Source organism: Daphnia carinata, chromosome 10 (assembly GCF_022539665.2).
Source record: "Daphnia carinata strain CSIRO-1 chromosome 10, CSIRO_AGI_Dcar_HiC_V3, whole genome shotgun sequence".
Lineage (NCBI taxonomy): Eukaryota > Metazoa > Arthropoda > Branchiopoda > Diplostraca > Daphniidae > Daphnia > Daphnia carinata.
The window spans coordinates 7328018-7353978 of record NC_081340.1 but is presented as its reverse complement, the minus strand read 5'-3'; the positions used below and the strand labels follow the sequence as shown (position 1 = coordinate 7353978).

General features: G+C 41.7%; 4 protein-coding genes across 7 annotated transcripts in view; 2 read left to right on the top strand and 2 right to left on the bottom strand.

Moving 5' to 3' along the window:
* Positions 1-11644, bottom strand: part of LOC130701138 (uncharacterized) — a 17505-nt gene extending 5861 nt beyond the window's left edge. The window contains exons 1-2 of one of the 2 annotated variants that reach the window (XM_059497130.1): positions 11503-11644; positions 1797-2339 (exon numbers count right to left, since the gene is read on the bottom strand). In XM_059497130.1, coding sequence (XP_059353113.1) covers positions 1797-1947 — 151 coding nt within the window. In that variant the 5' untranslated portion in view covers positions 1948-2339; positions 11503-11644. Of the gene's footprint in view, positions 1-1796; positions 2340-3840; positions 4462-11502 lie in introns of those variants that run through there. The other variant, XM_057523111.2, reaches the window with a different exon arrangement.
* The window catches only part of LOC130701093 (uncharacterized), an 18190-nt gene extending 2331 nt beyond the window's left edge, over positions 1-15859 (top strand). Inside the window, exons 1-3 of one of the 3 annotated variants that reach the window (XM_059497126.1) lie at positions 10145-10477; positions 10546-14896; positions 15727-15859. In XM_059497126.1, the coding sequence (XP_059353109.1) occupies positions 10309-10477; positions 10546-14891 (4515 nt within the window). In that variant the 5' untranslated portion in view covers positions 10145-10308 and the 3' untranslated portion in view covers positions 14892-14896; positions 15727-15859. Of the gene's footprint in view, positions 1-10144; positions 10478-10545; positions 15100-15726 lie in introns of those variants that run through there. The other 2 variants (XM_057523039.2, XM_057523041.2) reach the window with 2 other exon arrangements.
* Positions 15792-25961, top strand: LOC130701128 (actin-histidine N-methyltransferase-like). The gene is made up of 10 exons (XM_057523093.2): positions 15792-15964; positions 16029-16340; positions 16410-16601; positions 16673-16737; positions 16810-16868; positions 24623-24770; positions 24870-25113; positions 25223-25333; positions 25399-25538; positions 25667-25961. Exons 1-10 carry the CDS (start codon positions 15865-15867, stop codon positions 25790-25792), a joined length of 1497 nt encoding a protein of 498 aa, XP_057379076.1. The 5' UTR covers positions 15792-15864; the 3' UTR covers positions 25793-25961.
* Positions 16874-22197, bottom strand: LOC130701097 (uncharacterized). Its single transcript, XM_057523046.2, has 4 exons — positions 21917-22197; positions 20787-21150; positions 20420-20475; positions 16874-19738 (listed from the first exon to the last, which is right to left on the bottom strand). Exons 2-4 carry the CDS (start codon positions 21012-21014, stop codon positions 17125-17127), a joined length of 2898 nt encoding a protein of 965 aa, XP_057379029.1. The 5' UTR covers positions 21015-21150; positions 21917-22197; the 3' UTR covers positions 16874-17124.

The following is a 25961-nucleotide window of genomic DNA, read 5'->3' as shown; positions in this document are numbered from 1 at the left end:
GCAGAGGGTCTATAGTAGTCGGTGCTCCTGTTGGGACAGGGGGGGGGGGGAAGAGATAAGAGATGTAGAGAGAAGAAAAAAAAAAGGAGAAGTAAATAAATAAAAAAAGAACCTGTGCATCATTAATTCTCTTCCTTCGACGAGCGCGACGCTTGTGCTAGCCACTCCATTCAAGATTCTTTTCCAACTGTTCCGCTATGCGCAGCTCTAATCCACGCCCGCTGTTTTTTTTTTAAATTCTTTTCCAAGTCATTGGCCCCTCCCGCAAATACATGAAAGGAATTTTATTTGGATTGTCTTGATTCAAACGAAATTTCAAAATGCGAACCTAAAGTTTTATGATCCATTTTCTTCGCTATGCGCTATATAGCACCTGCAGATGCGCGCCGCCCTGAATTATAGATAGCGTTGTTGTCGTTTGGACGCAAACTTCACGCCAGTTGCGTTAGCGAATGCCTCCAAAACACACTAATTGCAAAGTCGTTTTCTTTTCTCCGGTTTTTTTTTTATTTGATTTGTTTTTTTCGTACACAAGACGTACACACACACACAGAGTATCGCGTGGAACAAGTGGGCGCCTCACTCCGACTCATTAATCATTCTTCCCATTCCCCTTTTGGCCCCCCCCCCACTTGTAAAAAAAAAAAAAACGGCGATTTCTTGCGCGCATAAAAAGAAACGGTCAAATTAAATCCTTGGGTGGTTGAATTCTCTTGGCTTTTGGGGAGTTCGCCGTAATAAATCAAAGCAGAGAACGGGGGACGAGTGAAAAAAACAAAAAAAACACGTCGGCTGTCCGACGCCTAATTCCTTATACATTTGCCCCCGTACGAAAGCGATTATAAGGGAAAATCTATTTTACAGCCATCGATCGACAATTGTATATGTAGCTCTCCTCGACCAAGTTCACTGTGTCGCGTAAGGGATGAGTGTTTATCTAAGCTCGACTAGCGCCGCGTAGATAAACATCCTCACGTTTTTTTTTTTTTTATACGACCAGATCCTTTTTTTTTTTTTTTTTAAATTCTCACTGAAAGTCTATAGGCATAGCGGTGTAGTAAAAAGATGTAATGTCGGTATCGAGTGGCTAGACTCCTCGAACATGGGTTACCTAGATCAACAATGGGCCCCCCCCCCATTCTTTTTTTTTTTTTTTATTTTCAAACTGACATCCACCCCACCTCTGGTTTGAACTTTACGCGCTGTATCGTATGATAGACGAGATGGAATACATCTTCTATGAAACTAGGTTTCCTTTTTTTTTTGTTGGATGCTGTGTATACGTCGTAATAGTAGATGTGGCAAGTGTATAATGTACACAAACAAGACGCGAGAGTCAATGTGTGTTGACTGCTGCAGAAGGTCTTTTTGCATACGAAGGAAGAAGGAAGGAGAGCTTTTTTTTTTTTTAATCATGTCTAACGACGTCGTTTGCGGTTATAATAAAGCGATTCTTATATAGCCTTTCTGTCGTCGGCAATTATACCGAGGCGTGCGCTTTCAAAACCCGCTGACTCGCGAGGGGGAAAGGAAAAAAAAAAAAAACATTTTTTAAAATTAACAAAACGATGGATAGTTTATTCCGTTACGCATTTCAAACTGGCTAGAAAAATGGTGCACGTGACATCAATTGAGTCCTCGCCGAAATAAGTTAGCTATTCGATACGATATTTTGCGGGGTGCAGAGTGCAGTAATCGGACACGTTAGCGAACGGGGTGTGTTCTTTTTCTTTTTCTTTTTTTTTTTGTGTACGTTCTATTCAATTCTATGGATGTGCGCATAGATATATGGTTACCTTGAAACACAGTGAAGAGTAGCAGCAGGAGTAGCGAGCGACTGCTCGTAATGGGTTTGTCGTGATGGATCAAGTTACTGGCATCCATTAAAACCGAGCAGCAACAACAGCTAGCGTCGATGGCTCTTTGTTTGACATTAGCTCTTGTCATATTTGCCAGTGTTCAATTTTTTTTTTTTTTTTTTTTTTTCGTTCGATAACGCAGTTGCCTCACTTTGCTCTCTCCGTTCAAAATCGAATGCAAGGCGTATCCAATGCGACTGAGTCATCCGATCGCACTCGCACACACACAACACACACACACACACACACGCTGGCGTTATTATTTTATGATTAGCTAATTTCACATCACCAAAAAATGTTCGCGATATTCTTTGCTGTTTTTCCGCATGGTCCGAAAGGAAAATCACGTTCACCAACTTGACCGGTAGCCTCTGCAAATGAGTTTGTCCTCTGTTTGTTGTGTGCCTTTTTTTTTTTTGCGCTCCTTCAATCAACCGACGCAATGGCGAAGAGACGAACGTTTGGCGTGTTTGCTGCTCTCTGTACAAATGTTAAACCAAACAAGACAAACGAGAAATGTCGTTTTATATAGGCGCACACAATTCGTGAACGAAATCTTAACAAAACAAGAAGAAGAGAAAGGAAAAAAATAAATATATCAACGGATAAGAAAGACTTTTTCTTCCGTGTTCCCTTTCTCTGTTTTTTTTTTTTTTCAAGTTAGATACACGTTCCACCTCTTTTTTTTTTTTTTTTTTTTTTTTTTTTTTTTTTCTCCGATTCATTCCTCTTTCTCCCTTCCTTGTTTCCATCGGAAATGAAGCGTCAGAACGCGCTTCGGCTGGTAGCACTTGATCACGCGCCTCTAATAGAATCGATTCTCCCGACCGGAGTAAAGAAGAAGCAAAAAGAAAAAAAAAAAAAAAAAAAAGAATGTTGTCGAGAACCAAAGCATACACGTCTATTAGAATATAAAAATGAATTTTTCTATTGCTTGTTGTCTTAATTTGAAAAATTCGCTAATTCATTTGCCTCTTGTTATCTTTAAACGCAAACGCGTTTGAAATGAATTTGTGCATATCAAATTCTCTTCCAGAGTTTTATTTTTGCCCAATTTAATAAGAGAAAAAAAAAAAAAGAAAAAAGGAAAGCTATAAGGTCGTATTACATGTCTTGTGCTGAGCATAGAAATGGCGAAACGAGGAACATTTTGAAAGTGTTGGTTTGGGACGAGTTCAACCCAACTTTTTTTTTTCTTCTCTTTTTCTATCTCGTGTATATGTACATATATATATATATATACATATAAAGGAGGGACGAGCTATCCCGGCTTTTCCATTCCCGAATACTTTATATCAGCCGTATCTCTGTAAAGGGGGTGGGGGCCAGATTGGTCTCTGTATATAACGAGTACGTTCGGTTGTAGGGAGTCGGGTCTCTGGACACCTATCTGCACGACGTGTGCCTTGCACTGCTAATTTTCGAAACTATATATATATAAGAGAGAGAGAGAGAGAGAGAGAGAGAGAGAGAGAGAGAGAGAGAGAGAGAGAGAGAGAGAGAGAGAGAGAGAGAGAGAGAGAGAGAGAGAGAGAGAGAGAGAGAGAGAGAGAGATCGGGATTGCTCTTGTTTCCCGCCATGCTGCAATCTTAGCGGATAAACGATAAAAACAAGCTGCACGGAGAGGCAGCAAAGCCTTTAGGTATCTAACTGTATAATACAGGGAGGGGGTTTGTGTTTGTAGCCAAATGCTACGATCCAATCACCGGGTCCACTTGGGGAATGAAAAACAATTGGCAAAACCGACGGCCGTCCCACCACAAAAGCCGTCAGTGATCGGCCGTGATGGGAACATTTTAACTCAACCCACTTGATTTGCACCATGTCGTTGGGTACGCACACACACTCACACACTCAATTATGGAATCGAAAGTAAGGATTTCAAACAAAAAGAGGAAAGAACTAAACAATTAATCGAGTATAGCAAACGAAACAAATGGGGAAGGGATAACAGAAAAAAGTATGTAATCGTAGACTGACCTGCAATAAATAAAAGCCTGAAGAATTCCGGGACGGAGAGCTGACTTGACTGAACGTGAGTGATTAGACGGGAAACGTCGTTTAGCACACCGTTAAAAAAGACCCTTTTTTTTTATTGATTTTGTTGATTCCGAGAAAAAAAAATGTAAAGGCAATAAAAAGAAAACAGAGGCTTTGCCACTGTTTTTTGCAAAAAAAAAAAATGTCCGTGTGTTTTTCTGTAACGTGCCGTGCTCACGGATACTGCAAGCGTAGCCGTTAAGAGGAGATGAAGCAGAACGCGTGCAACGAGTCGGATGAGCGTCGGTCGACTGAGTAAACTCCCCTCCCAACGATAGAACCCGTCCGACGTCAGCTTTTTATTTTTATTTTTTTTTTCCCCCGTGTCTTTATAAAAAAAAAGGCCAGAGTATATGTGTGTGTGTGTGTTTTGTTGTGTTGCCCCCGTCGTCTGCGTGAGTGAAATAATGTGCGCGGGCACCTCCTTGTTGCCCCACCTTTACCCGTATTTCTTTTATTTCCCCTTTTTTGGTGGTAGTGGCGCTGAAATAGAAACGAGAAAATCAATGAAAACAATAACGAGCAAACTAAAAAAAGAAATTGACTAATTGATTGTATAATTCTTTTAACGTTTTCTTCGTTTTTTTTTTTTGGACGTCGTTGACACAAGGTAGACTAATTCGTTTGTGGGCGTTACCTTTAGACATTCTGTCTAGTTCGTATTTATCCGCCTTAAGTAGTAAGGATTCATTAATTAACTTTTCACCGTCATAGATTAAAACGGAGAAAAACTGATGCTTCGTATAGGAGGATGAAGCCTTAGGTAAATCAGCAAGTTTCAAAAAAAAAAAAAATAATAAAATAGATCCGAATTGACGAAGTTCAAATCTTCTAGCGCTCCGTGTGTGTTAAAAGCTAACGCAGTTAGCAGATGCATAATGAAGTGCTTTTCTTAGGGTTTGACGGATTTGTCCAATTTATTGTACGATGAGAAAAAAAAGGGAGGGATATAATAATCATTTCTCTTTTTTCTAATCTTTGTGCGTGTATCACTCAGCATCCAAAAGAATTACAAGTGAGAAATCGTGTCTACCCACTTGACAAGAAAAGAAGTGGATTTGCATCGTTGTCTTTTCTAAAGATTCCTTAGAGGGTATGCAAAACGCGAAGGGGGGGGGGGGACATATCTGAATATTACAACTCGTTTGTCGTTTCTTAATTATAACCGGGATTCAACACTTCCGTTATGTGTGTGTTGCTAGGTATTCTCGTTGTTATCATTGATCGAGTAGCCCAACAACTAAGACGATGATGATGACGTGTACGTTTTAAACCTTTTAAATAAAATAGATTTAAAAGAATCGAATGTTTGTGACCGATGAACACGGGATAATTCTCGGAGAAAAGAAAAGATCCATTAATCAATTTCTGCCATTTTTTTGTTGGCCAAACGAAAAAATGGGAAATAAAATGTCGTAAAGTAGGGTGACTTTGCCGCTTTTGCTGCGAAGCGTTTCCACCTTCATTTGTTTTGTCGTTGTAATTTTTCAAGCCGTTGCAAGACAGAAAACAAATAAGTAGACAATCAGCAAGCGGGGGGTAAATGATGCAGAGGAAAAGCAATGGTCATGTATTTTTCTTTTGCGTTTTTTTTTTTTCAAATCTCCCGCCGTGTTCCCACTAACGTAAAAAAACGCTTGGAAGGTGAAAGATCAATCGATTTTACAGTTGGATTATTAGATCCAAACGGATAGCCAATCGTCGCCCAAAAGCCACACAACAACACAATTTTTTTTTTTTAAGAGAAAATATTTAAGTAAAATCGGTCTGACGTGCGCCGCTTGTTGATGGCCTGAAATTGTACAATAGACAGACAGCACGGGGAGCGCTGGGAGTGGATGTAACATAAGCGTTTGCTTTAAATCGATGACAGCAGTTATTCTACACGCAATACTTTTGCCCTTTTTTCTCCCCATCTCAAAATACGGTATATATATATATATATAAATATATTTAAGGCGTGTAGGCCGCTGGACGCCTATATAGAGCCGGGCCTATTGGGACGCGCCAGCAAAACTGCCAACTACAAGAAAAAAAAAAAAAAAAAAAAGAGAAAGCAAACAGTTCCAGTAAATGCATTTTTTTTTTTGTTGTTGTTGTTGTGGGTGTTGCGTCTATTCTCTTGCGTCGCTCTCCGATGACGCAATAAACGTGCTGGCCAAAATATTCCAAAGATAGAACGGACAGTGCAGAAAAGATTAGAGATTTGTTTAAATAATTTTGCTGAGCTGAACAAAAAGAAGGTGTAGACACGATCGAGAGATTCGGTATTACGCTGATGTCTACTATAAATCTTTTTTCTTGATCTAAAAAGTTTGTAATCCTCTCTCATCTGTCTTTGCTGAGTTTTTTCCGCCCAACAAAGTTTTCAGCGTGCAACTGATGCGTCTCTCCCCCGCACATTACGCGTACAAGCGCATCTGTTACGTGATGCTTCATTTAAAGGATGTACTTTCACAATTTACTATTTTAAGATTGCGTTCTTTGAAAAAAAAAATATGTACGTTTATCGTAATCTTTTAGCTTTCCGATTAATTTTGTGTTCGCTGGTCCATATTTTCGAAGTTTGTTGGGTAAGGATGGAATAATACGCGATATCGAGGTGATAGTCCGGGTTTCACGGGGGAGATAATTTTTCACGCTTTATCTCTCTGCTTCTAGGAACGTCTTTGTACCATTTAGTTTCTTTTTTGCTTTTCACTTTATAAATGGATTATTAGGTGCTGGTGGCATTATTTTGTTTTCTTTTTAGAGCTTCAAAAAAAGTTGAATTCCAAAAGAACTTAATGTATGCAGCCTTTCTTCTGCAACAGCCTATAAACGTACTGAATAGCTTATAGACGCGAAACGGAATGGCAATGCGCATAGTGTTTGGGATATAGCCTAATACATTATTAAACCCGTCAGGCTAATCGAATCATTTCGTCAGTTAGCTATGAGCTCTATACGGATATACTGCAACGGGGGTTTCTGCCTTCTTATGTATTTTTACAGCACGTATAGAGAGACAAGCGTCAAATGATGCGAAAGTCAATCTTTAACGTTCATAGATGTTCTACGAGCCATGTCGATTAGCATGTTAATTACTATGGGTTCGCATAAATGTTGCCATTTAGTTCCTCTCTGCTATGCAAAGTAAATTCGATTTCTTTTTCTTTTTTTTTTCTTTTGTTTTTAACTACTTTTGCCCTATGGAGGGTGGCATTTGAAAACTTGTCGATTCATTTGAATGTTACGGTTATCCAGCGCCTTTCTCCATCCGTCTGTTTGATGGTAATGATAAAATATTTCGCCTTCGCCCACGACTAGCTTCACGTGGGCAGAGAAACTACAGAGTTTTGAATAGAGAGCAACTTTCAAGTCAATTTATTGTATCGTCCTAATGGCAAAAACTTGAAGCGATTACTGTTCGCCAGCATACCCTTTTCGGAAGTACCCTTTAATCAACTTTTTTTTTTTTCAATCAAAGAGCCTTGATAAATTTTAATTATTCGATAGCCTTTTCCGTTTTCTGATTTTATTTTACCTCATAAGTTCTTTAAGGAAAATGAGTATGTGGTTAAGAGGCTTTAATATGGGGGGGCGTTAACGTGTCACTTATACTTTTTTTTCTGTATCATATCGAATTAGGGTTTTCCTTTTATTTTTTATTTTGAAGTATGTTGACCTTTTGTTTGTTTTGACCAAATCCCTTTCAGAACATGTACTCGTAAACGCTCTACCCATGTTGCGCAGTGTTTTTACTGTAATTTTAAGCAGTTTCCTAAATAAACAAACACAAAAATCAGTGACATTTTTAATACGATAATCAATCCTATAACATTTAACTCGGAAAATAAGATGCAAATATTTTTAAGTGTTTCTTTAAAAAAAAAAAGATCAAATCAAGCAGGTTTCATCACTGTTTTGACTTGTGGTAAGTGATCGACAAGCTCTCGACTGCCCTACAACAGACTCAAAGGAGGATCTACGTCTCCATGCGGAACACGTCGTCTCTGACGATATTTGTGATGCCATTCCACAGTGCAAAGAAGCTATGCATTGTTTGCACTAGCTGAACGGAAGGGGGACACGGCTTTTCTCATCCAAAGGCTTATTTCTCTCCCGCTGGTCAAGGTGGTCAAGGTGTACAATACGTAAGCCTTTCTGTATTGGGTTTCAGTCTTCCCTCCCCTCCATGCCGCAGATCGATGAGCAGTGTTTTTTCTTGTAACGTATACTCCGACCGTCCCATTGCCACGTACAGTCCCCGCAACAGTCTCACAACAGGAACAGAGCAGAGCTCTGTGTCTTTCTACATGGTTTAACCTGGATAGCCGATAGACTAATTTGTAGCCTTTATATGTCCAATACAGGTCTGTACTGGTACTGGCCTGGTACTAGTACTGGCTGTTTGTAACGTAAGACTTCCTCCCCTTTTGAACGTGTGTGTATATATATATATATATATAGACAGTACTAGAGTTCATCATTCAATGGCCTGCAGAGATTGTCTACTATGTAACCCGTGCCTGCCTATTGAAAACAAAAAAAAAAGGAAAGAGGGGTAGTAAGATAATAAAACTGTTAACCAGAGCAGCAGAGACCCCATTTTCTTTGCAAGCTCTGTTACACGGTGTCCATGTAGAAAGGGAAAAAAAAAAATGAGAGCAGGATCGAATCTCATTTTCCATCTGCGTGTCTCTCGTAAAATATAGCCTGTACGATACACGAGCACTCGCGTTCATGTTTACAAGAAAGAAAGCAAAAAAATTCGTCTGTCTTTCGGAGAGTCGTAACTTGACAGCGAAATGGCGAAGTAAAGTAAAGGATCTCTTTCGACTATTAAACATTGACGACGACTTCGTCTTTCGCACTTTCGGGGATACGTCTCGTTTTAAGTTTAAAACTTGGTCTTAGGCTTTTTATTTCTTCGGCTACATGTAGAAATGCTCACGTCTTTGCAAACTCTGCAACTTTTGTTTTACAGTCCCAGGAAACGATTTCTGATATTAACTTTCACATCGCTTAGACCTAGGCAGAGAAGTTCAGTCCTCTCCGAGCATCTAGCTAGATTGCACCGGCTAGATTGCAGCTTTTACGTTTTTGCGTGCATAATATGATAATCTCTATATAAAGGTCCAAAACAATTTCAAATAACTCTCCAGTATTTACTAGCTGAAAAAAGAAACACACGATTAAAGTCAACAAGTGGTGTTTCTTTGACTTGATTTGGTAACAAAGACATGAGATTTAGGTCGCTGTTTCTGCGTGTAGACTGCACATTTAAGAGTTTATGTTACAAAGAATTGACCTTTGAGTTTGAAAATTAAACGTATTCATTAGCTTCGTAGGCGACATACGATGCATCCGGGAGATCAAAAGGAATCCCAGGGTGTCTTTTTCTCCGTCTACGTGTAAGACTGCCAACAATGACAAGAGGGCTGAGCTTATTTAGAAAGCTCCAGTAGATCCTCTTGTTCGTGGGATGGCGTGCTGCTATTCTACGCAGTCTGAGCGTTCGATCACGTTGTATAGTTTTCAAGCACCAGTCGAATTGGTAACGTGAGTACTCGGCAGACGCAGCCTGTATGAAGGAGAACCTCTTGTATGCCCATTTTCATTGCCTACTGTTTTGTATGCGTTCGACACAACCGTTTTTATAACCAAGAAAAAGACTGAGAAATAACTCTGATTTTTTTCCTTCGTCTTTTTAGTACACCCATTACAGAAACGCGACTGGTAGACACTCGGATTTACATTTTTTTTCGTTTTCTAGTGTGCCTTTTTATTGCTCAAAGAAATTGTAGTCTGCATGAAAACGATTTGACAGGTTTCGTTGATTGCGCAACTGGGAGGAATCCTAGGACAGAAATAATGGCTGATCGTAAGTGTATGAGGTTTTTATAAAATTTAATTTTTAATTGTAACTCGTACTTGGGAAAAATAGTTCTTAAGCTCGATTCTGTGAATTGAAATTTGAGTTTTCGCTCGGCAAACGTGTTTGCAAAATGTGCCCTAACTCTATGCGTAACGTAAGATACGCCAAGAAACGGGCAAAAGTAGGCGTAAAATCGACAAACGGCGAAAAACCAAGAGAGACCAAAAATTTCAAGAAAAGTAAACCGAAAATAGGAAAAGCAAATTATGAAAATTTCAATATTAGTTTACCACAGCAATGTAGCATTACTAATTGCAATTGTCGTCTGCTTTTTGTAAGCTATTTGGAGCGCACACCAGATAAGATACAGTATTTTCCCTACAGTTCCATAAGATAGACTCCACAGGTAGCACAGGTCTTTCAAGAACGCCATATGAGATAGCAATAGGAGAGGTCCAAATTTACATTCGTTATCTAACTTTAAAAAGTGTAATAATTCGGTTATCAAGTGGTATTGCTGGGCACATGTAGACCAATTGCTGAATAAAATGCCTAGAGGTAGAGGTGGATTCAATCCGGGCTACTTCAAAGAGCATCATAAATATGGGCAAGACGACGAGCCTGGCGGGAGTCATCCGCATTCTTATCAAAATGTCAATGCCCATAATCCAAATAGAAATGTTATTGACAAGCACATGCATTTGGGGGCGCAAATAGGTTACATTTCTCTCATAGTTGAAATGTAGAGATCAATCCAGTCATTCGATGTTTTTTCTTATCTCCAGGCAATCCAAGGCATGGTGTTAACATTACTCCCCACATAGCATCAGGACCAGATTCCAATAGAGTGATGAAATTTATGCCAGATCCAAGGCTCCAGCCAAAACCTATTCCAATTGGTGGTAATAAATATCCCTATCCTTCTGGTGAGAACCAGAACTTCAGCATGAATGAATCCTTGCCGAATGACAAAGGAAAATACCTGAAACCACCACAATCTGGAAGCTGTCACTCATCTTCTCCTCATGTCAATGCAAACTCACTGAATTTTGTTACAAGACCCATGAAAGAAAGAACACCAGATACTAGAAACAATGACAGGAGGATAGCTGAACTTTCAACAGAAGACCGAATCGGTCAACAGTCCACTTTTGGGAGACATGAATCGATTATTGTTGGCAACAGTAACCAGCAAGACATGAATTTAGATTCGTTTGTACATAATATTCTCGATGCATTGGATGTAGACTTTGCTTTCAAAGATCAGTCTCAAACGAATGAAGTGGAAGACGAGCAGGAAGAAGAAGACTTTCCAACAAAATACGCTAACTATCAGAGGTCGTTTGAGGATTTTGAGCAACATGCCGTGGCATTACCTTGTGACCCACGCTTACTTAAACCAACAGCTTTTTCAGCTCAACCATCTGCGATGCAAACTGCTCCGCCAAAACGAGATAAACAGCCAACAGCAAGAGTGAAACCAGAACCTCGGGAGAAAATAACAGGCCCGGAAAGAGATAACCTCCGACCTGAAAATAACCTAAAACAAGCGTTAGAAGACATTCGTCAGAGGCAGCAAAGTACAGCAACTGTATCTCCTGCTGCATCTTCATATAACGATGCCAGCAGACCAAAAGCGGGCAATATTACCAAGGGCAAAAATGCTTCTGAGCGTTCATCGAAAACATTGACTCCACCAAACGTCAGATCAAATAACCAAGGAAAAAGCCCCCGCCAAATACCTGATGTAGGCAATCATGCTGAAATGTCGCGTCGAAAGGTAGTCGAAGATTCCGGAAGTAGATATAGCAATAGATCGACGAGAAATGGTTCTCCATTTGATGGGCGTGATCGAAACTCTGCAGGGAAATCCATTCTGGGAAGTCCGGAATGGCATCGCCAAGTTCGTATGGTTGATAATCCTGATGGCGGCAATAGGGATTCACGAGAAACAGAAATGCGTAGAGTAAGGCGGATAAGTCGATCGCGATCCCGAAGCCGATCTCCACGACGCCCTCATCGCTACTTTCGATGTGGTTCTCCGGAACAGCGTCGTTCCCGTAGCCGTTCACCAATATCTAAGCGGACCAGACGAATTTCACCTGAATATCCTCATCGTCGATGGGGAGCAGGAGGACCAAAACGGAATTCACGGTCGCCTGTTGGATCCAAAGACCGAAAACGCGCAACTCCCGACAGCACTCACCGAAATGTTGTGGGACGTACGGTGATAATGCGTAGGAGTCGATCCATTTCAAGGTCGCCTTCGCGCTCTTCATCGCAGCAGCAACAGAACACGAAATGCTTGAAAGAGCAACCTGAAGGGCCCAAAGAACTTAAGAAAAAACCGCCAAACAACGTTGTAGTCAATACCCAACAGACCACGCAGTTGTTCACTCGAAATTACGGCAATCAAGTTAATCATGTTGCTCATGTTGTTCAGTCAACGCAACAAGTCGCTGCTCCGGTCGACCCAAGATACATCGCTCCGCCTACTAGTTTATCTCAATCGACTTCCGCCATTCCAACTGCTATGGGTTATTACAATCAACAGATTCAACACTGTCAAACGCCAGTGCAGCAGCAGCAGCTAGATATGGCAACGTATCATCAGCAACAGCTTCATCAACAACAACTTCACCAACAACAATTTCACCAACAACTTCTAGTGCAGCAACAATTTCAACAGCAGCTCTATCAGCGACATCTGCAACAAATAAATCCAAACTCCGTGTTGCAAAATGTTGGGCCTTCCCATTTGTTTCCTGCTAGCCATCCTGCTGGCTCCGTTCAAAGTCCGAACATTCCGCCGCCACAACAAACCGTACCTCCTCCAACTCCCCCATCTACTTCAGCAACAGTTGTACCGACCAACTCCGAAAAAGGATCTGTCGAGGAACAACGCCTTCAAGTGGTACGCGACGGCCTATTGGAGAAACAAATGAATCTGATCCATCAACTTTTGGTTGTTCAAACGCAACAGGCTGACCTGGAAATGAAACAGAAAACAGCGGAAGAAGCGGAATACGAAAACTTTTCGTTAAGTATTCTGGAAAAAGCCAAATTTGGGAAAGAAATGATGGTTAGTGCCCAAGCGTTAGAAAAGATTATATTAAAGCATACTAATCAGCTAAAAGAAGATCTGTACGAAATCAAAAAGACGCGCTTAAGTAATCGTTACAACTATTACGATCCTCAACAGCATTGGTGCGAGCTGTGTGACGTCATAACAGATAAACTAAACGACTATCTTAACCATCTGCATTCAAAAGAGCACGCGGAGAGATTGAAATCAACGGGAGTACCATCTACGCCGTGGCACAAAAAGAACACCGTAGTTCCAGAGGAAAAAGGAGGAATCCGAATTCCGTTCAATGGATTGCAAAATCTTCAGCCAGTTAAGGCATGGTACTGTGAGCTTTGCGATGTGTGGATGGGCGATCTACATTGTGCCCAGTTGCATATGACATCTAGCGGTCATAACGACCAACATCTCAAGCGCAGCATGGAACGGCCCGATTCGGCGCTAACGCAAACGGTAAAGAAACAAGCTGCTTTGCGACGGAATGCGGCCCGGAAGAAAGAAGAGGAGCGAGCAAAAATCCGGCAAAAAGAAGTGGACAGGTTAAAAATGGAGGCTGAGAAGAAAGAAGCGGCAAGAAAAAAGGAAACTGAAAAGCAAGAAAAACAACGCCGTATTGAACAAAAACGGCAGGAATTCGTGAGGAATGAGGAGGCAAATAACACTCCGGTTGCCGAACTCGAAGGAGAACCTTCCGGAGAAAAGGATGAGACTAATAAGCTACAAGCTGAGAGTTCGCATTCGGCTCGCATTCGACTCAACATTCGTACTCCCATAACGTCTTCCAAAGTGACGGAACAAAAAGATTCCACTGAGATCACTTCATCTATTACGGAGACATGTGATTCTGTCGTAGAAAAAGCTGTTAATGCTCCGGACGGAACAGCGAAAACAAATTCGCTTACAAAACCATTTCCCCTCCGCAATCCGGTACTCGACAAAGATTGTACTAAACGGCGAATCGTTGAGGAAATTCAAACTGAAACAGCTATCCTGAAACTAGCTGAGAAACCAATCAGCTCCATTGAAGGTTATGTTAGTGAAGTTGTACAAAAAAATTCTTTAGCTGTGGCAGACACATCCAAAGATGTGCCAGAAAATTATAAGTCCACCCATTCGAAAAAACTAGCAGCTAATACTGTTGATGCGTTATCTAAACACGTTGTTCCTGAGGAAAAAGATCTTAGCGATCAAATGAATCTCAAACCGGAAACTGTTTGTCAAACGGATTTTGTTTCAAGTTCTTCAGTAAATGTTCCAGCGCAGCTATTACCCATTAGTCAAACGGATGCTTGTTGCTCGTCAACAGTACCTGTCTCAAGTGCAGCAGATGGCAAAGAAGTTAAATCTAATCAGAAGCTGATTGATGAAAAACTAGTCCATCAGCTTGATACAAATGTTCAAAAGTGTGCAATCTTTATCGAAAAAGCAGTTATGGAAGGCGATCAGAAGGGATTCCTGGATGCCGAAGCAAACGTCGAAAACACCCAAGACTTTAATGTTCGTACGATATCCTTTACCAAAAACTCGAAAATATCCGGCCAAATTTCCGAGCCTGCAACTTGTTCTGAGCAACCTTCCGATTTGAATAGGAACGAGAGTGAAGAGAAGACACCTGCAAACGAAGAAAAAGGTAGATTGCTCCCGAAACTTGAACCAATTTACCCCGAAGATCCGACCAATGATTGCTGTGTCATTCTAGAAGTAAATCCAAAATTAGACAAAATTCCAGAGCTTATAGATCTCGAGTCGTCTGCTGAAGACTGTAATCCACCGACCGTCGATTCACGAATGAGCCAAAACAGTGAAAACACTGAAAGTGTCGAGGAAAAGTGCGATAGTTTATATGGTAGTGCGAATCGTTCTTCTACTCCTTGTGGCATTAGATTTGGTGAATTTATTGTCTTGAGTGAAACACACGAAGATAGCTGCATTGATACCGATAGTAGTACAAGTGTTAATTCTTCCTTGGAGACTTCTTCGGGCGAACGACGAGTCGATGTCAAAGATGCCCCAGCAGATGAAGCCTCTACTTCTCAAGTTCCTTAATTTAGGTGAAATTATTTCCAACGAAAGAAAACTTTCATTTCTGTTTTTCGCTCATGGCATTAACATTTTTTATAACATTTAGCTTTGTTGTTAGGCATCTCATTTCTGACTCAGGGATTTCGTGGCTAGTTAATGGCTGTTAAAGTTTTAGCGCATGGGCCGAAATTTATGTTGCCATAATACACGGAAAAAAAAACAAATATAAAGCTGTGTTTAAAAGGGGGAAAAAAACTTGGTCAATGCGTCGCAGTGAATGCGATCGAAGTAGGTTAGAAAAGGTACACAAAACGCAATTGTAACAGGCACTAGATCATGGAAATGTAACACAACACTCGAAAAACGGAGAGATTCATCTCTGTGTCGAAAAGCAAATTTACCCTCGAGACTTCCTTGTTGGCACATAACTTCACGCTCTCACGGACTCGTGTTTCCAGCCTTCTACATGCAAGATCGACCATAATAACGAGGCCATTCACGGTCCTTTTTTGGAATTGTTAGTTCTTGAAAGTGCTTGGTAGGCCAACGTTCGACAATTATAGAGCAATACGGATGGAACGAGATGCTGCATTGGGACATTTATCGTGGTTAGGCCACAATCTGACTGAGAGAAAGCGATGGAAGCAGAACGCAGCCTACCGTATAATAACGATAATATTGCATACTTGCCCATGTCATTCACATAACTGGCATATTTTCAATTTTCCCAGTAGAGCGATTTATGAGCCGTAGGAAATTGCAGTAGTTTGTTTTCTTGGAGATGTTATTGTTACATGAATTCCTTTCGTTTGGTACACAACATTGCAGTCGTAACAACTTAGATTTTTTTTATTTTTAGCTTGCAGCCTGGCCGCCGGCATGTGGGCAAAACGCAAGAGATCCCGGAATCAGAATCTTAAGCAGACGACGGCCGTGTTGTCTATATTCAGAGCGCCATTAACATCAGTATTTATTTCTCAAGTTAAATTGAATAATAATGGGGAAGAAAACGAATGCAGATTCAAATCTTGTTCGCAAAGGATTAACTCGAGTGAAAAGAGAGGAGTTAAAGAAATTAGTGGATGAACTTTTGCAGAGTGAGTCAAACTTTCTCCAACAGTTGCCAATAAAAATTCCTAACCGCATTTTGCTTCCTCGTAGAATGCTCGTATTCGGTTTCATCGCCATCGAAAGATTGGGAAATTTATTCGGAATCCTGGAATCTTCTAGAAAAGATACGTGAAATTGAGAGAAGTTTGGATAGGTTGAGAATTAGCAGAAATGAGAGTTTGCCATCGTTTGTGGAATGGATGACAAAACATGATGTGAAGATGGGTCCTGTGGAACTAGCCGAACTGCCACTTTATGGATGCTGCGTCAAAGCCAAAAAGCACATAAAATCTGGTGAATTATTATTCTCCATCCCTCAAGAATTGATGTTGACAACGGAGACTGCCACAAAATCCAGCATAGGTACAACATATGAAAATGTCAAACTCCTGTAGCAACGGTGTCAATATTTTCATATGTCTCATGTTTTAGGGCATTTCATCAATAATGATCCTATTCTCAGCCAAATGCCGAATGTTGCCCTCGCTTTTCACGTATTAAATGAGCTGTACAACCCAAAATCTTTTTGGAAACCTTATCTTGATGCACTACCTAGTTCGTACGACACAGTTATGTACTTCAGCCCAGATGAAATTACTGAGCTGAAAGGATCTCCTGCCTTTGGTAAATTACTATGATAAGCACACAAAACACATTGATATGATTACCACGCTTTCCCTCTTTTGGTTTTACAGATGATGCCCTCAAGATGTGCCGCAACATAGCCCGTCAGTATTCTTACTTTTATTCCTTACTTCAGGTAAGAACTACATTATCTTTTAACTACGTCACGAAACGAAAAATAATGTTTGTAATTTTTTATTCCATGTAGAAAAGTGTGGATCCGGCTCTGTCTAATCTTCGAGCGAACTTCACGTACAACGACTACCGGTAAGTTCCAACACTTAATGTTTCGTGTATTAAAAAAAGAAGAAAGACAAGTCAATGAGCAAGGCACTACAGGACATTTCACATTCACACGAAGGCACACACACCGGTGAGCAGTTCTAGAACCCAGCTAGCACCCCACTTTGGTGGATAAATAGGCAGTTGCCTCTTCTTTTTACAGAAGAAGGCATTTTTTTTTTTTTTTTTTTTTTTTTTTTTCTTTTCAAACTGGTAAACTTAAACAAAAAAAAAGTAATACCTACGAATAATGGACCTCCATTTGTCTGACCGATCTGCGAAGTGTACCCCATAGGGAACTACTGCGTCGTGGCAGTTTGGCGTAGCCGCTTTTGCTGGCCGCGTGCGAAGTTGGCGTCGTTATTCCACTGCTATCACTGCCGTTCGATGCGGTCATATCCGTCATCCCCCCCAAACCCAATAGCGCTGCTGGATGACGGAGTCGTATGCGTGTCTTTTGCCTTATCCGGAAAACGAGCAAAATGCCGAGGAACACGACCAAACAGAAACCTCCGATGGTTGAACTGACAATGATGGCGTTGCGAACGCTGACGGGCAGATCGAAATAGGGATCATTCTCAATAAGTTCATCCTCGTTGAAGTGGGTTAGAATGGGTGAAGAAGTTGTCGTCGTTCCCGTCTCATCTTCATCTTCCTCCTCTGATAACGCGTTGTAATTGAAATTAAGAACCGGCCGCTGTTTACGCGGAGGGGCCGGTGTCAGTCGAGACGTAGCTATCGGTCTCTGCATCCCATAGCTTCCAACTAAATTGTTAGAAGATTTCGAACGTGTGTTGCTACCGTCTTCATCGCTATCTCCCTCTTCTTCAAAAGATCTGCCCAAGTGAGAGCCGTATTCCCCTACGTTCATACCCGCCACGTAAGGTCTTTTAGAGTGGATCACCATCTGTCGTGATGTCGTCCTTATTGTCGTAGTTGAAGTGGTTGTTGTGGCGTCCGAGTCTTCATCTAACGGTCGTCCGCCTCCAAAAATCAACGGTTTCAATTCGCTCACTGATTTCGAATTCATTGGCTTGCTCGGTTGTGGAGTAGTTGTACTTTTTGAGTTCATCGACTCGGCTGGTTGCTCCTCCGATGGAGCGGCCGTCGAAGCCACTAGACCGGCGAGACCTTTGCCCCTTCCCGGTGCGAATGGAATGGGCAGTTTGACTCCCGGCTTCAGCGTTCCTCCTACTCCAACAGCCGCGATCGGCTTTTCTGTCCCGATGACAGTCATATCGGGATGAATGATCTCTTGCAGTGTGACATTTTTAGCTGCGAGCAACTCTCGGAAACTAATGGGTTTCACCGAAGGCATTACGCCCGGCCGGATCGGTGCATCCGTAACCATCGGTGTCGCAGTGGTTGTGTGAGTTGAAGTAATCGGGGTCGCTGTCGACGTAGTATCGTGCTCTACTTTCACCTGATTTTTTGGCGAAGCTGCATTTGAAGCGATGGGCGAAGATGTGGTTACGCCGATAACGGGAGCAATTTGGGTACCACCCTTTAGCAAGTCGGCCAGGCTCATGCCTTTTTGTTGTAGGATTTCACTCAAACTCAGAGGCCCAGCGCTACGCAAAAGCGATTTGATGTCGGCCGGTCCGCTGGCTGCTGCAGGCGACGATGGTTTAGATTTCAATGTTTCATTTTCCATCGTGGATGTTGGGTTTTTAAGCTGAATAACTGGTTGCGATTTTTCATTGATCGGTTCTTCTTCTTCTCCGATCGCCTCTGTTTCATTAGCCGCAATATTCACTTGAATGCTTTCCTTTGACGACAGCTTGTCCGGCTCACTTTGCGCTTCAATCTTCGGCTCGTTCTCCTGTTGCGTTTCGTTTGCCATTTCTTTGAGTTCCTCTTCTTCGATTTCCGTAATCGCAGGCTCATTTTCAGTCTCGATTTCTTCTGTAATCAAATCGAATTCATCCTCCTCTTCATCGCCTTCTTCGACATCTTGCGCGTGTGGTTCTTGTTGCTTATCCACCGGCACGGTGGTCGTACTTTTCACTGTAATGGGCCGCCGTTTGTAAGGACGAGGGACGACACGTTGTCGCAATCCGCCCGTTCCATTGCGAGGCCTCAGAGAAGGCTGGATCCTCGCGTAAACCGATGCAGCTGTCAACCCGTAACTAACACGGTGATTGTCGATCGCTTTAGGCTTAGACGAGGGATGTTCTTCCGTAACGATGACCCGTTTACCCGGTGGAGTCGCTGGTCCCAATAGTTGCGGATAAAGCTGCTTCCATGTCGGCGTCTGTTGAATGGATGCTGCAGGTGTTTTGGCGCTCACTTGCTCTTTATCTGAACCGCTTTCTTCGTTGCGCCGGGGCAAATTAGATAAGCCTGACGTGAAAGCGCTCAGTATTTCCATGGTCGCATCTTCCTCGTCCTTTTGCCTTGTTAGCATTTCCTCTTCGGCTTTGCTTTTGGCCGAATGTTCGCCGCCCGTTGAATCCAGTTCAGTTTCGTCCTCCTCAAACAATTCAGAACTATCGTAAAATTCCTCCTCGAGGATCTCGTCAGATCGGACGTCGGAAAGGATGTCGCTCGTCTCGGTTGATGACGCCGAAGCCCCTCCCGGGTGATAGGTGGGCTCCCTGGGTGGTTGGGCTAATTCGCGATGCCACTGTTCACTAGAAATCGATCCACTTGGCACATCCCTCGCTGGAATAGGAGGCACTTGTTGTTGTTTTGGCCGTCGCTGCATCTCGTCAGCAAGCTGCACGGACCGGTAGGGTTGCTGGTGTGCGGCACTCCGATCGGGATGATTAGTTAATAGCGGATGATGCTGTTGCGAATGATCAAAATGCCCTGGCCAATGCTGTCCATGCGGGTTCCACTGCTGTTCAGGCGTTCTTAAAGACAAAAAAAAAAAAAATGTTAATCATAAGTTTGACGTAGATCTATGTGTTTGACATAGTTCGGGATCCGCCATGAAATCTTGCCTGGGTCTACGATTGAAGAGAAATGTAACAGGTGATGCAATCTCCCCCCATTCCCGCAACCAGTAAAGCTCACGCTGCTCTCAATTGCACCCATATTCTCAGAATGGAAATAGTCACAACTGATTTTGTTGCAAATTCCTGTTCCATTTGGAATCAATGCCAATGATAATGATGAGGTGCGCTTTGATTCATGGCTGAGGTAATTTCTCATCTACTTTTTTGAATTCCTCCCCCTTTTTTTTTATTTTCGTTCGAAAAGAGTCCAATGTGGAGCCCATAGTCCGTGTCGTGCGAAAGCTCTGCCCATTAACTATTATTTCAGGTGCGTTTTTTTTTTGTCCTCTTTAGTTACATTTTACAAATCTCTCGGTCAGATCGTTCACGTCGGCTGGACAAAGATTTACTACGTGTTCGTCCCTATTGGCTTTTGTCCCATCTCTTTGAGAGATATCGTTAGAGGTTGTTAGCAGCATTATTGATGTTATTGTAGGCCACCGTTTTGCCGAAAGGAATAGGACTTTTCTACTACTATCTTTTTATATTACTGTTCGTTTTATAATGCAATCGATAAATCAAAAAGCTCGGCCTTACCTTCGCGGGCTGTTGCTGTTTACGGGCATCGGCGGCTGAAGCCATTGTTGGTGTTTCTATTGCCGAAGAGAGTGCAGTGACAAAATGTGTGTACAGAGAATCATTAGAAAAATTATCTCACACAAATAGAAAAATCACACCATTCAGCGGGGATTTTTCACTTGAAAATCCACTTACAAATGTTTTGCTTTTCTTTTTTCGCGAGAGAAATTCTCGGGAACTAAGGTGATAATACCTTTATGAGATTTTATGAAACCAGTTTGTTTCTTTTTATATATATAAAATAAGAATGATTTCTCCTAGTGCGCACTTCAGTCTTGAGAAGAATTGTACCGTTATTTAGTACACACATGTAGCAAGGCCTTACCTGTTGCAATGCGTGGCTAGAGCTTGGCTCAGGCTTGGTAAATTCCATCCAGCTTAGGGCTCTTGGGTCGAATCGAATTTCAGCTGCGTTCAGGTTGTCATGATTTCTTGGCGTTGGAAGCTGTTGTCCTCCTGTTACCCCCATCATCACCGACAAGAAGATGATGTATCGCAACGTAGCGGTGGCCATCGCAGACTGGCCTGAGCCAACAGTCGGCCTAATTCCCATGTTACAGGGTAGTTTTTTGTCTTTGATAATTTTTTTTTCCTTCCTTTTTTTTTTTTTTTTTTTTTTTGTTTTCGAGCAGTTTTCACGGGCGATTGCCTCCGGTCGTTCGGCTAACCTAGTTAGACTGCGCCATCATCTAAAGAAGAAGCCCAGAGCATATTTTTACATCAATCATAAAATGTGTGAGCATGTACATTGAAGATCTAGTGTGATCTTCACCATGTCCGCCAAGCATGATCTGATATGAGTCATCATAATAGATGGGAAATGTAAGCAATCATTTCGGAATGTTTAGGAGAAAGCTTTTTGCCCCGCCGAGTGTACGCTGATTTATTTTTGAATTTTTTTTTCATTTACCAGATTAAAAATAGGATTTAAAGGGCGGCGACAGGAAAGAATAAGTTTCGTATGAATAGAAATAAAAAAATTGTCGGTCGAATCGAGATTCAATGTAACAACAGCCGCCTTATGTTGTTTCAGTGCCAAGTCTACCGCATCCCCACGCTACGCACAGAGGAGCTTTAGATTCTTCATTTTATTATTGTCTGTGTGTGTTTTTTTCCCCTATTTTTTTTTTCTCTCGTTCCCTTTTTTATGACGCGCGCTCTCATAAGACGTCTTGAAATGAATGAATGGCTTCTGGCGGCCAGAGTCAGCTGCTGTTCTAGGTTTCCGGGTCTCATCCACACCCCGAAGGAAAACATGATCTCACGGCCTTGGTAGCGTGGTCGCTATTCCTATTAATTGCCTATCGGGATGCCCCCAATTAATAATTTGCCGTTTGAAATCGGTCATCGATCATTAGTGCCAACCATCCCCCTCCCCTTCCTTTTTTTCAAATGAATTTTTGATAACTACCGTTGCGAACTAGAATTTTGCATAGCGGCGAAATGTGGACTTACAGATGATGCGGTGCGCATGGTGCGTCAATGTCGATAATTTCTTGAAAGACACTATCACACACGGAACACACAAACACTATCACACAAATTCACTTTGAGAACAAACACGCTAGTCGACCAAGTAGTGGGCCAAAACAAAGTGTCGATTTTAGTGTTGTTGATGCTGTAGTTGTTGTTGTACCAAACGCGAATTCAATTTTTTTGGACAACACAACGGATAACCATCCGCGCTTAGCTGGCGTGGAAGATGTTGCTCGGTACGAATTCCGTCAACGACTGGTCTCCATTGGTGTAACCACCTGCCTCTGTCTCTCTGACTTCTTCTTCTTCTTTTTTCTTTCGGCTGGACTCTTGTCCCACTTATGCCTTCCTCATGGCGCGCACATACAAACACCCCGCCTCCCGCACCTACCTGCGTACACACACATGCACAGTTACACACACCCACATACGCCGGGCAACAGATGGATGCAATTTCAGAAGTTCAACACTCGACTGCCCATGCTGCTCCAGTCTTTGCTGTAGGGTGGGTTGCACTAGTGCAAGTCGTAGGGGAGAAATAAGTCGATATATACGTTGCATCTTCTTCTTCTTCATCTTTCTTCTTTTGCGCCGGCTATTCTACTTGACCAGTCACCCGTGAATGGCAATCGAAAACACATATACCTGGGTGGTAATAGCAAATCTAAGGAATTTTTTGTCCGTCAAGTTCATTTGCAATCGTTGCGCGATTTCGTGCGTTTTTTCAAAGCCCGCATTTAGTTTTTTTTTAACGCTTTTGAGATTGTTCATTAGCTTTCTTTCAGCGAAAACGTAATAGAAACTTAACAACAAAGTGTTCTTTTTTTATTCCGCGAAGCGAGGTAAAAAATTTGTTCGTTTTCGTGGAGAAAGAGAGCGATTTGTAATTGGTTAGTGTTCTCCCCATCGGGATGAAGGAAAATCAGAAACGATTACGGGGGATCGAGGCGAAAGTTTTTCCTATAGGCACAGCAGTTGCACCGAATTAAGAAAGGAGGAAATCATAACGCAAAAGGCTATGTAAATGAATCCGAACCATTTATTTCCTTCTCTCTTTTCCTTTGTCAAATACTCTAGCGAGACGTGTTACAATTGTGGGGAACAAGTGAGAGGCTCAAAATGGTGAAATCGCCAGCTGTCATTGAGCCGTTGAGTTGGCCAGTAATTTGCCATTTTCGTCCCTCGCACGTAGCCTCCCATCCATCGAAAGACCTAGATATAGAACAGTATTCGCTGGCAGACGGCTAACGGCCTTCGTGATCTGAAGAAGCTCTCGATGGACGAGGCTCTCATATCAGTCGGAACAAAGCTATAAGCGATGAGAAATTTCATTTAGAAAGCTCTTTCGTTTTTTGTTTCTTTTGCTCTTCTGTCTTTTTTTAATAGCAACAACAAGAGCACAAAAAAAAGAGCTCCAGTCCTGCGTGACAATAAACGGCCCATGATAGAAATGATATTTGTAACTGAAGAAGAAGAAAAGGAAAACTTGAGAGGAAATAGGGAAGATTTTTCTGATTCCGCTTCGGCCACAACAGGGAGTCACTTGTCGCGTCGCCCACATGACGCTCCCGATTTGCGGCGCTTGAGAATGAGGTTGAATAGAAGGAATTAAGAAGAGAAAAAAAAAACACAAATAGAAAAGGCATTCTTATGCTTGCTACGTCGTTTAGTTTTTTTTTTTTTTCGTTCAAAAATTTCATATTATTTGTCGTTCTAGCTTCTTTTTTATTGTCTCCGAATTTATCAACTGCCACGCAATTCTGCAACGGTATTACGATTTAAAGTGCGGAAAATAAAAAGAAAGCATCCGGCACTTGGCAATCCAAGAAAAGATCTAGATTATATCTCATGTTGTAACACCCTTTTGCTCGACGTACCTTTTACACACGCTGACGGACAACTGATTGTTACTCGTTACTAGCTTAAATCACCTGCGACAAGCCCTCTTTTTCTTTTTATGTTTATTTATTTATTTATGTGCTTTCTTTGCCTCTTTTATTTCTAGTACACGTAAGGCAAGAACAGCTGCATAAAACAGAGGGGAAAAAAAATTGAATAAATTTGAAAATGCAATCGGCCGCGGGAACAAAGATCCTCTAGTAATATCTATGTCTACTAGCCGGCTGTCGTCGACGGGCCACCCATGGCGGCTTGTTGCTCTAATTCTAGACGCGATTCTTTTCGTCCCTTTTTTTTCTCTTTTGCGTGCGATACCAGGAAAGAAGAAATAAATAAGCACAAAAGAAAAGAAAAGAGAAAAAAATAATCGTACAGAGGATACAATGCATACACTCTGCCTGTGAAACATATCCAATAGCAGACAAGTGAAACGATGAAATTTGAAACAGAAAGAAAACGATGCAACAAATGGCTATTTTAAGCTTTGAGCTTTTACCGCCTGAATTTTTTTCTTACACGAAAAAGAAAAAAAAAAAAAGAAAACTGCCATTTTCTCTTGTTTGTGTGGCTCTTTTTGTCTTTCTTTCTCGACGTGTAAAGGATACGGTGACGTTGTAACTTTCGGCCCGTCTGACGTCCGCCGAAGAGAAAACCGATAGTTTCCATCCTTGTTCAAAAAGAAATTTATAACGATATGATTTGTTTACGTCTATGTTTTTTATTAGACATTATGCACAATGCAACAAAGATTCTTCTTTTTTATCGCTTTTGTGTTTCGTTCAACAGATGGGCTGTTTCGACGGTGATGACCAGACAAAACCTGATACCTTCTCAAGAAGAAATCGTGGAAGGCGATGGCAAAGAAAAGCAGCTGGTGCCACTCGTCAACGCTTTGATTCCATTGTGGGACTTTTGCAATCACCAAGATGGACAGGTATAGATGAACGCAACGTTTACACAAAAGTCATCTAAATTCTCAGTGCTTTTTTCTGTATCTTTTTCGATTTATTGTTCTGCTGTTCAATTGTGATAGTTTTCGACGGATTTTGATCCCGAGAGCCGGAGAACAGTGTGCCAAGCAGGACGCGATTTCGGGGCTGGAGAGCAGGTCTTTATATTTTATGGAACAAGGACTTGTGCGGAGCAGCTCATCCATAACGGCTTTGTAGATACCAATAATAGCCATGACGCATTAACCCTCAAAATCGGCCTCAGCAAAAGTGACCCACTAGCTGGTCAGAGGGCAGCGCTCTTGTGTAAACTTCACATTCTGTCGGGTAATAATTTAACTGTCAACTATCTAAAAAAAAAAAAAAAAAAAAAAAAAATATGCTCTTAGTCGATGCTTTATTGCCGTCATTATTTCATAACCCGAAAATTTGTCAGACGAGAAGATTTCAGGTCCGATAGCGTTCCAGTTAAAAGCTGGACCGCAACCTGTAGACGGACAACTGCTGGCGTTCTTACGGCTATTTTGCATGACGAAAGATTCACTCGGTAACATTCTGATTTGCAATGCGTTATAACCAGCTGTAATGAAGAAAAATGGTTTGCGGTCACAGATCGGTGGATTCAGTCGGATAACACGTCAAATTTGATGCATGAGGAATGTGGCATCGAAACCGAAGTGGAAGACAAGTCGTGGTCTTTCTTGAAAGCGCGATGCCAACTTTTACTCCAGCTCTATCCGACCACCAAAGAAGTACACTCGTTTCGTATAGACGTAGCCCGTGAATCGCAAAGTGGTCTACTGGTTCACAGCTACTGGAATTTTTCTTGATTGAAAGAATCCAGAGCAGAATTGATTTGATTGAATTTCTGTCGCCCTAGGCGGATTTAAAGATGCTGGAAGAGGATTTGAGCCCACATCGGCGAATGTGCGTCCTCCTACGTCTGGCCGAGAAACGCATCCTGCTCTCGGCTATCGAATGTGCTGGCCAGAGAATCAAAAAGTGAGCAAATATTTTTATCAAACTTTTTTTATTGCTAAAAAAAACGAGAGGAAAAAAAATGCAATTTCTACCAGCTGCTTTGTGATCCGATTAACAGTTTTTTTGTGTGTGTCAATTTCATCCGCCTTAATCATAATAAAAAACATCATTTGCCTTCAAGTAAAGTAATGACT

Excerpts from the sequence above, each read along its gene's own strand:
- LOC130701097 (XM_057523046.2), bottom strand. The coding sequence starts at position 21,014 with ATGGGAATTAGGCCGACTGTTGGCTCAGGCCAGTCTGCGATGGCCACC. Across the intron at positions 20,476-20,786 it reads CTAGCCACGCATTGCAACAG|AAACACCAACAATGGCTTCA; the intron begins GTAAGGCCTTGC and ends CTTCGGCAATAG. Across the intron at positions 19,739-20,419 it reads AACAGCAACAGCCCGCGAAG|AACGCCTGAACAGCAGTGGA; the intron begins GTAAGGCCGAGC and ends TTTGTCTTTAAG.
- LOC130701128 (XM_057523093.2), top strand. The coding sequence starts at position 15,865 with ATGGGGAAGAAAACGAATGCAGATTCAAATCTTGTTCGCAAAGGATTA. Across the intron at positions 16,738-16,809 it reads ACTTTTATTCCTTACTTCAG|AAAAGTGTGGATCCGGCTCT; the intron begins GTAAGAACTACA and ends TATTCCATGTAG. Across the intron at positions 25,539-25,666 it reads TCTATCCGACCACCAAAGAA|GCGGATTTAAAGATGCTGGA; the intron begins GTACACTCGTTT and ends CTGTCGCCCTAG.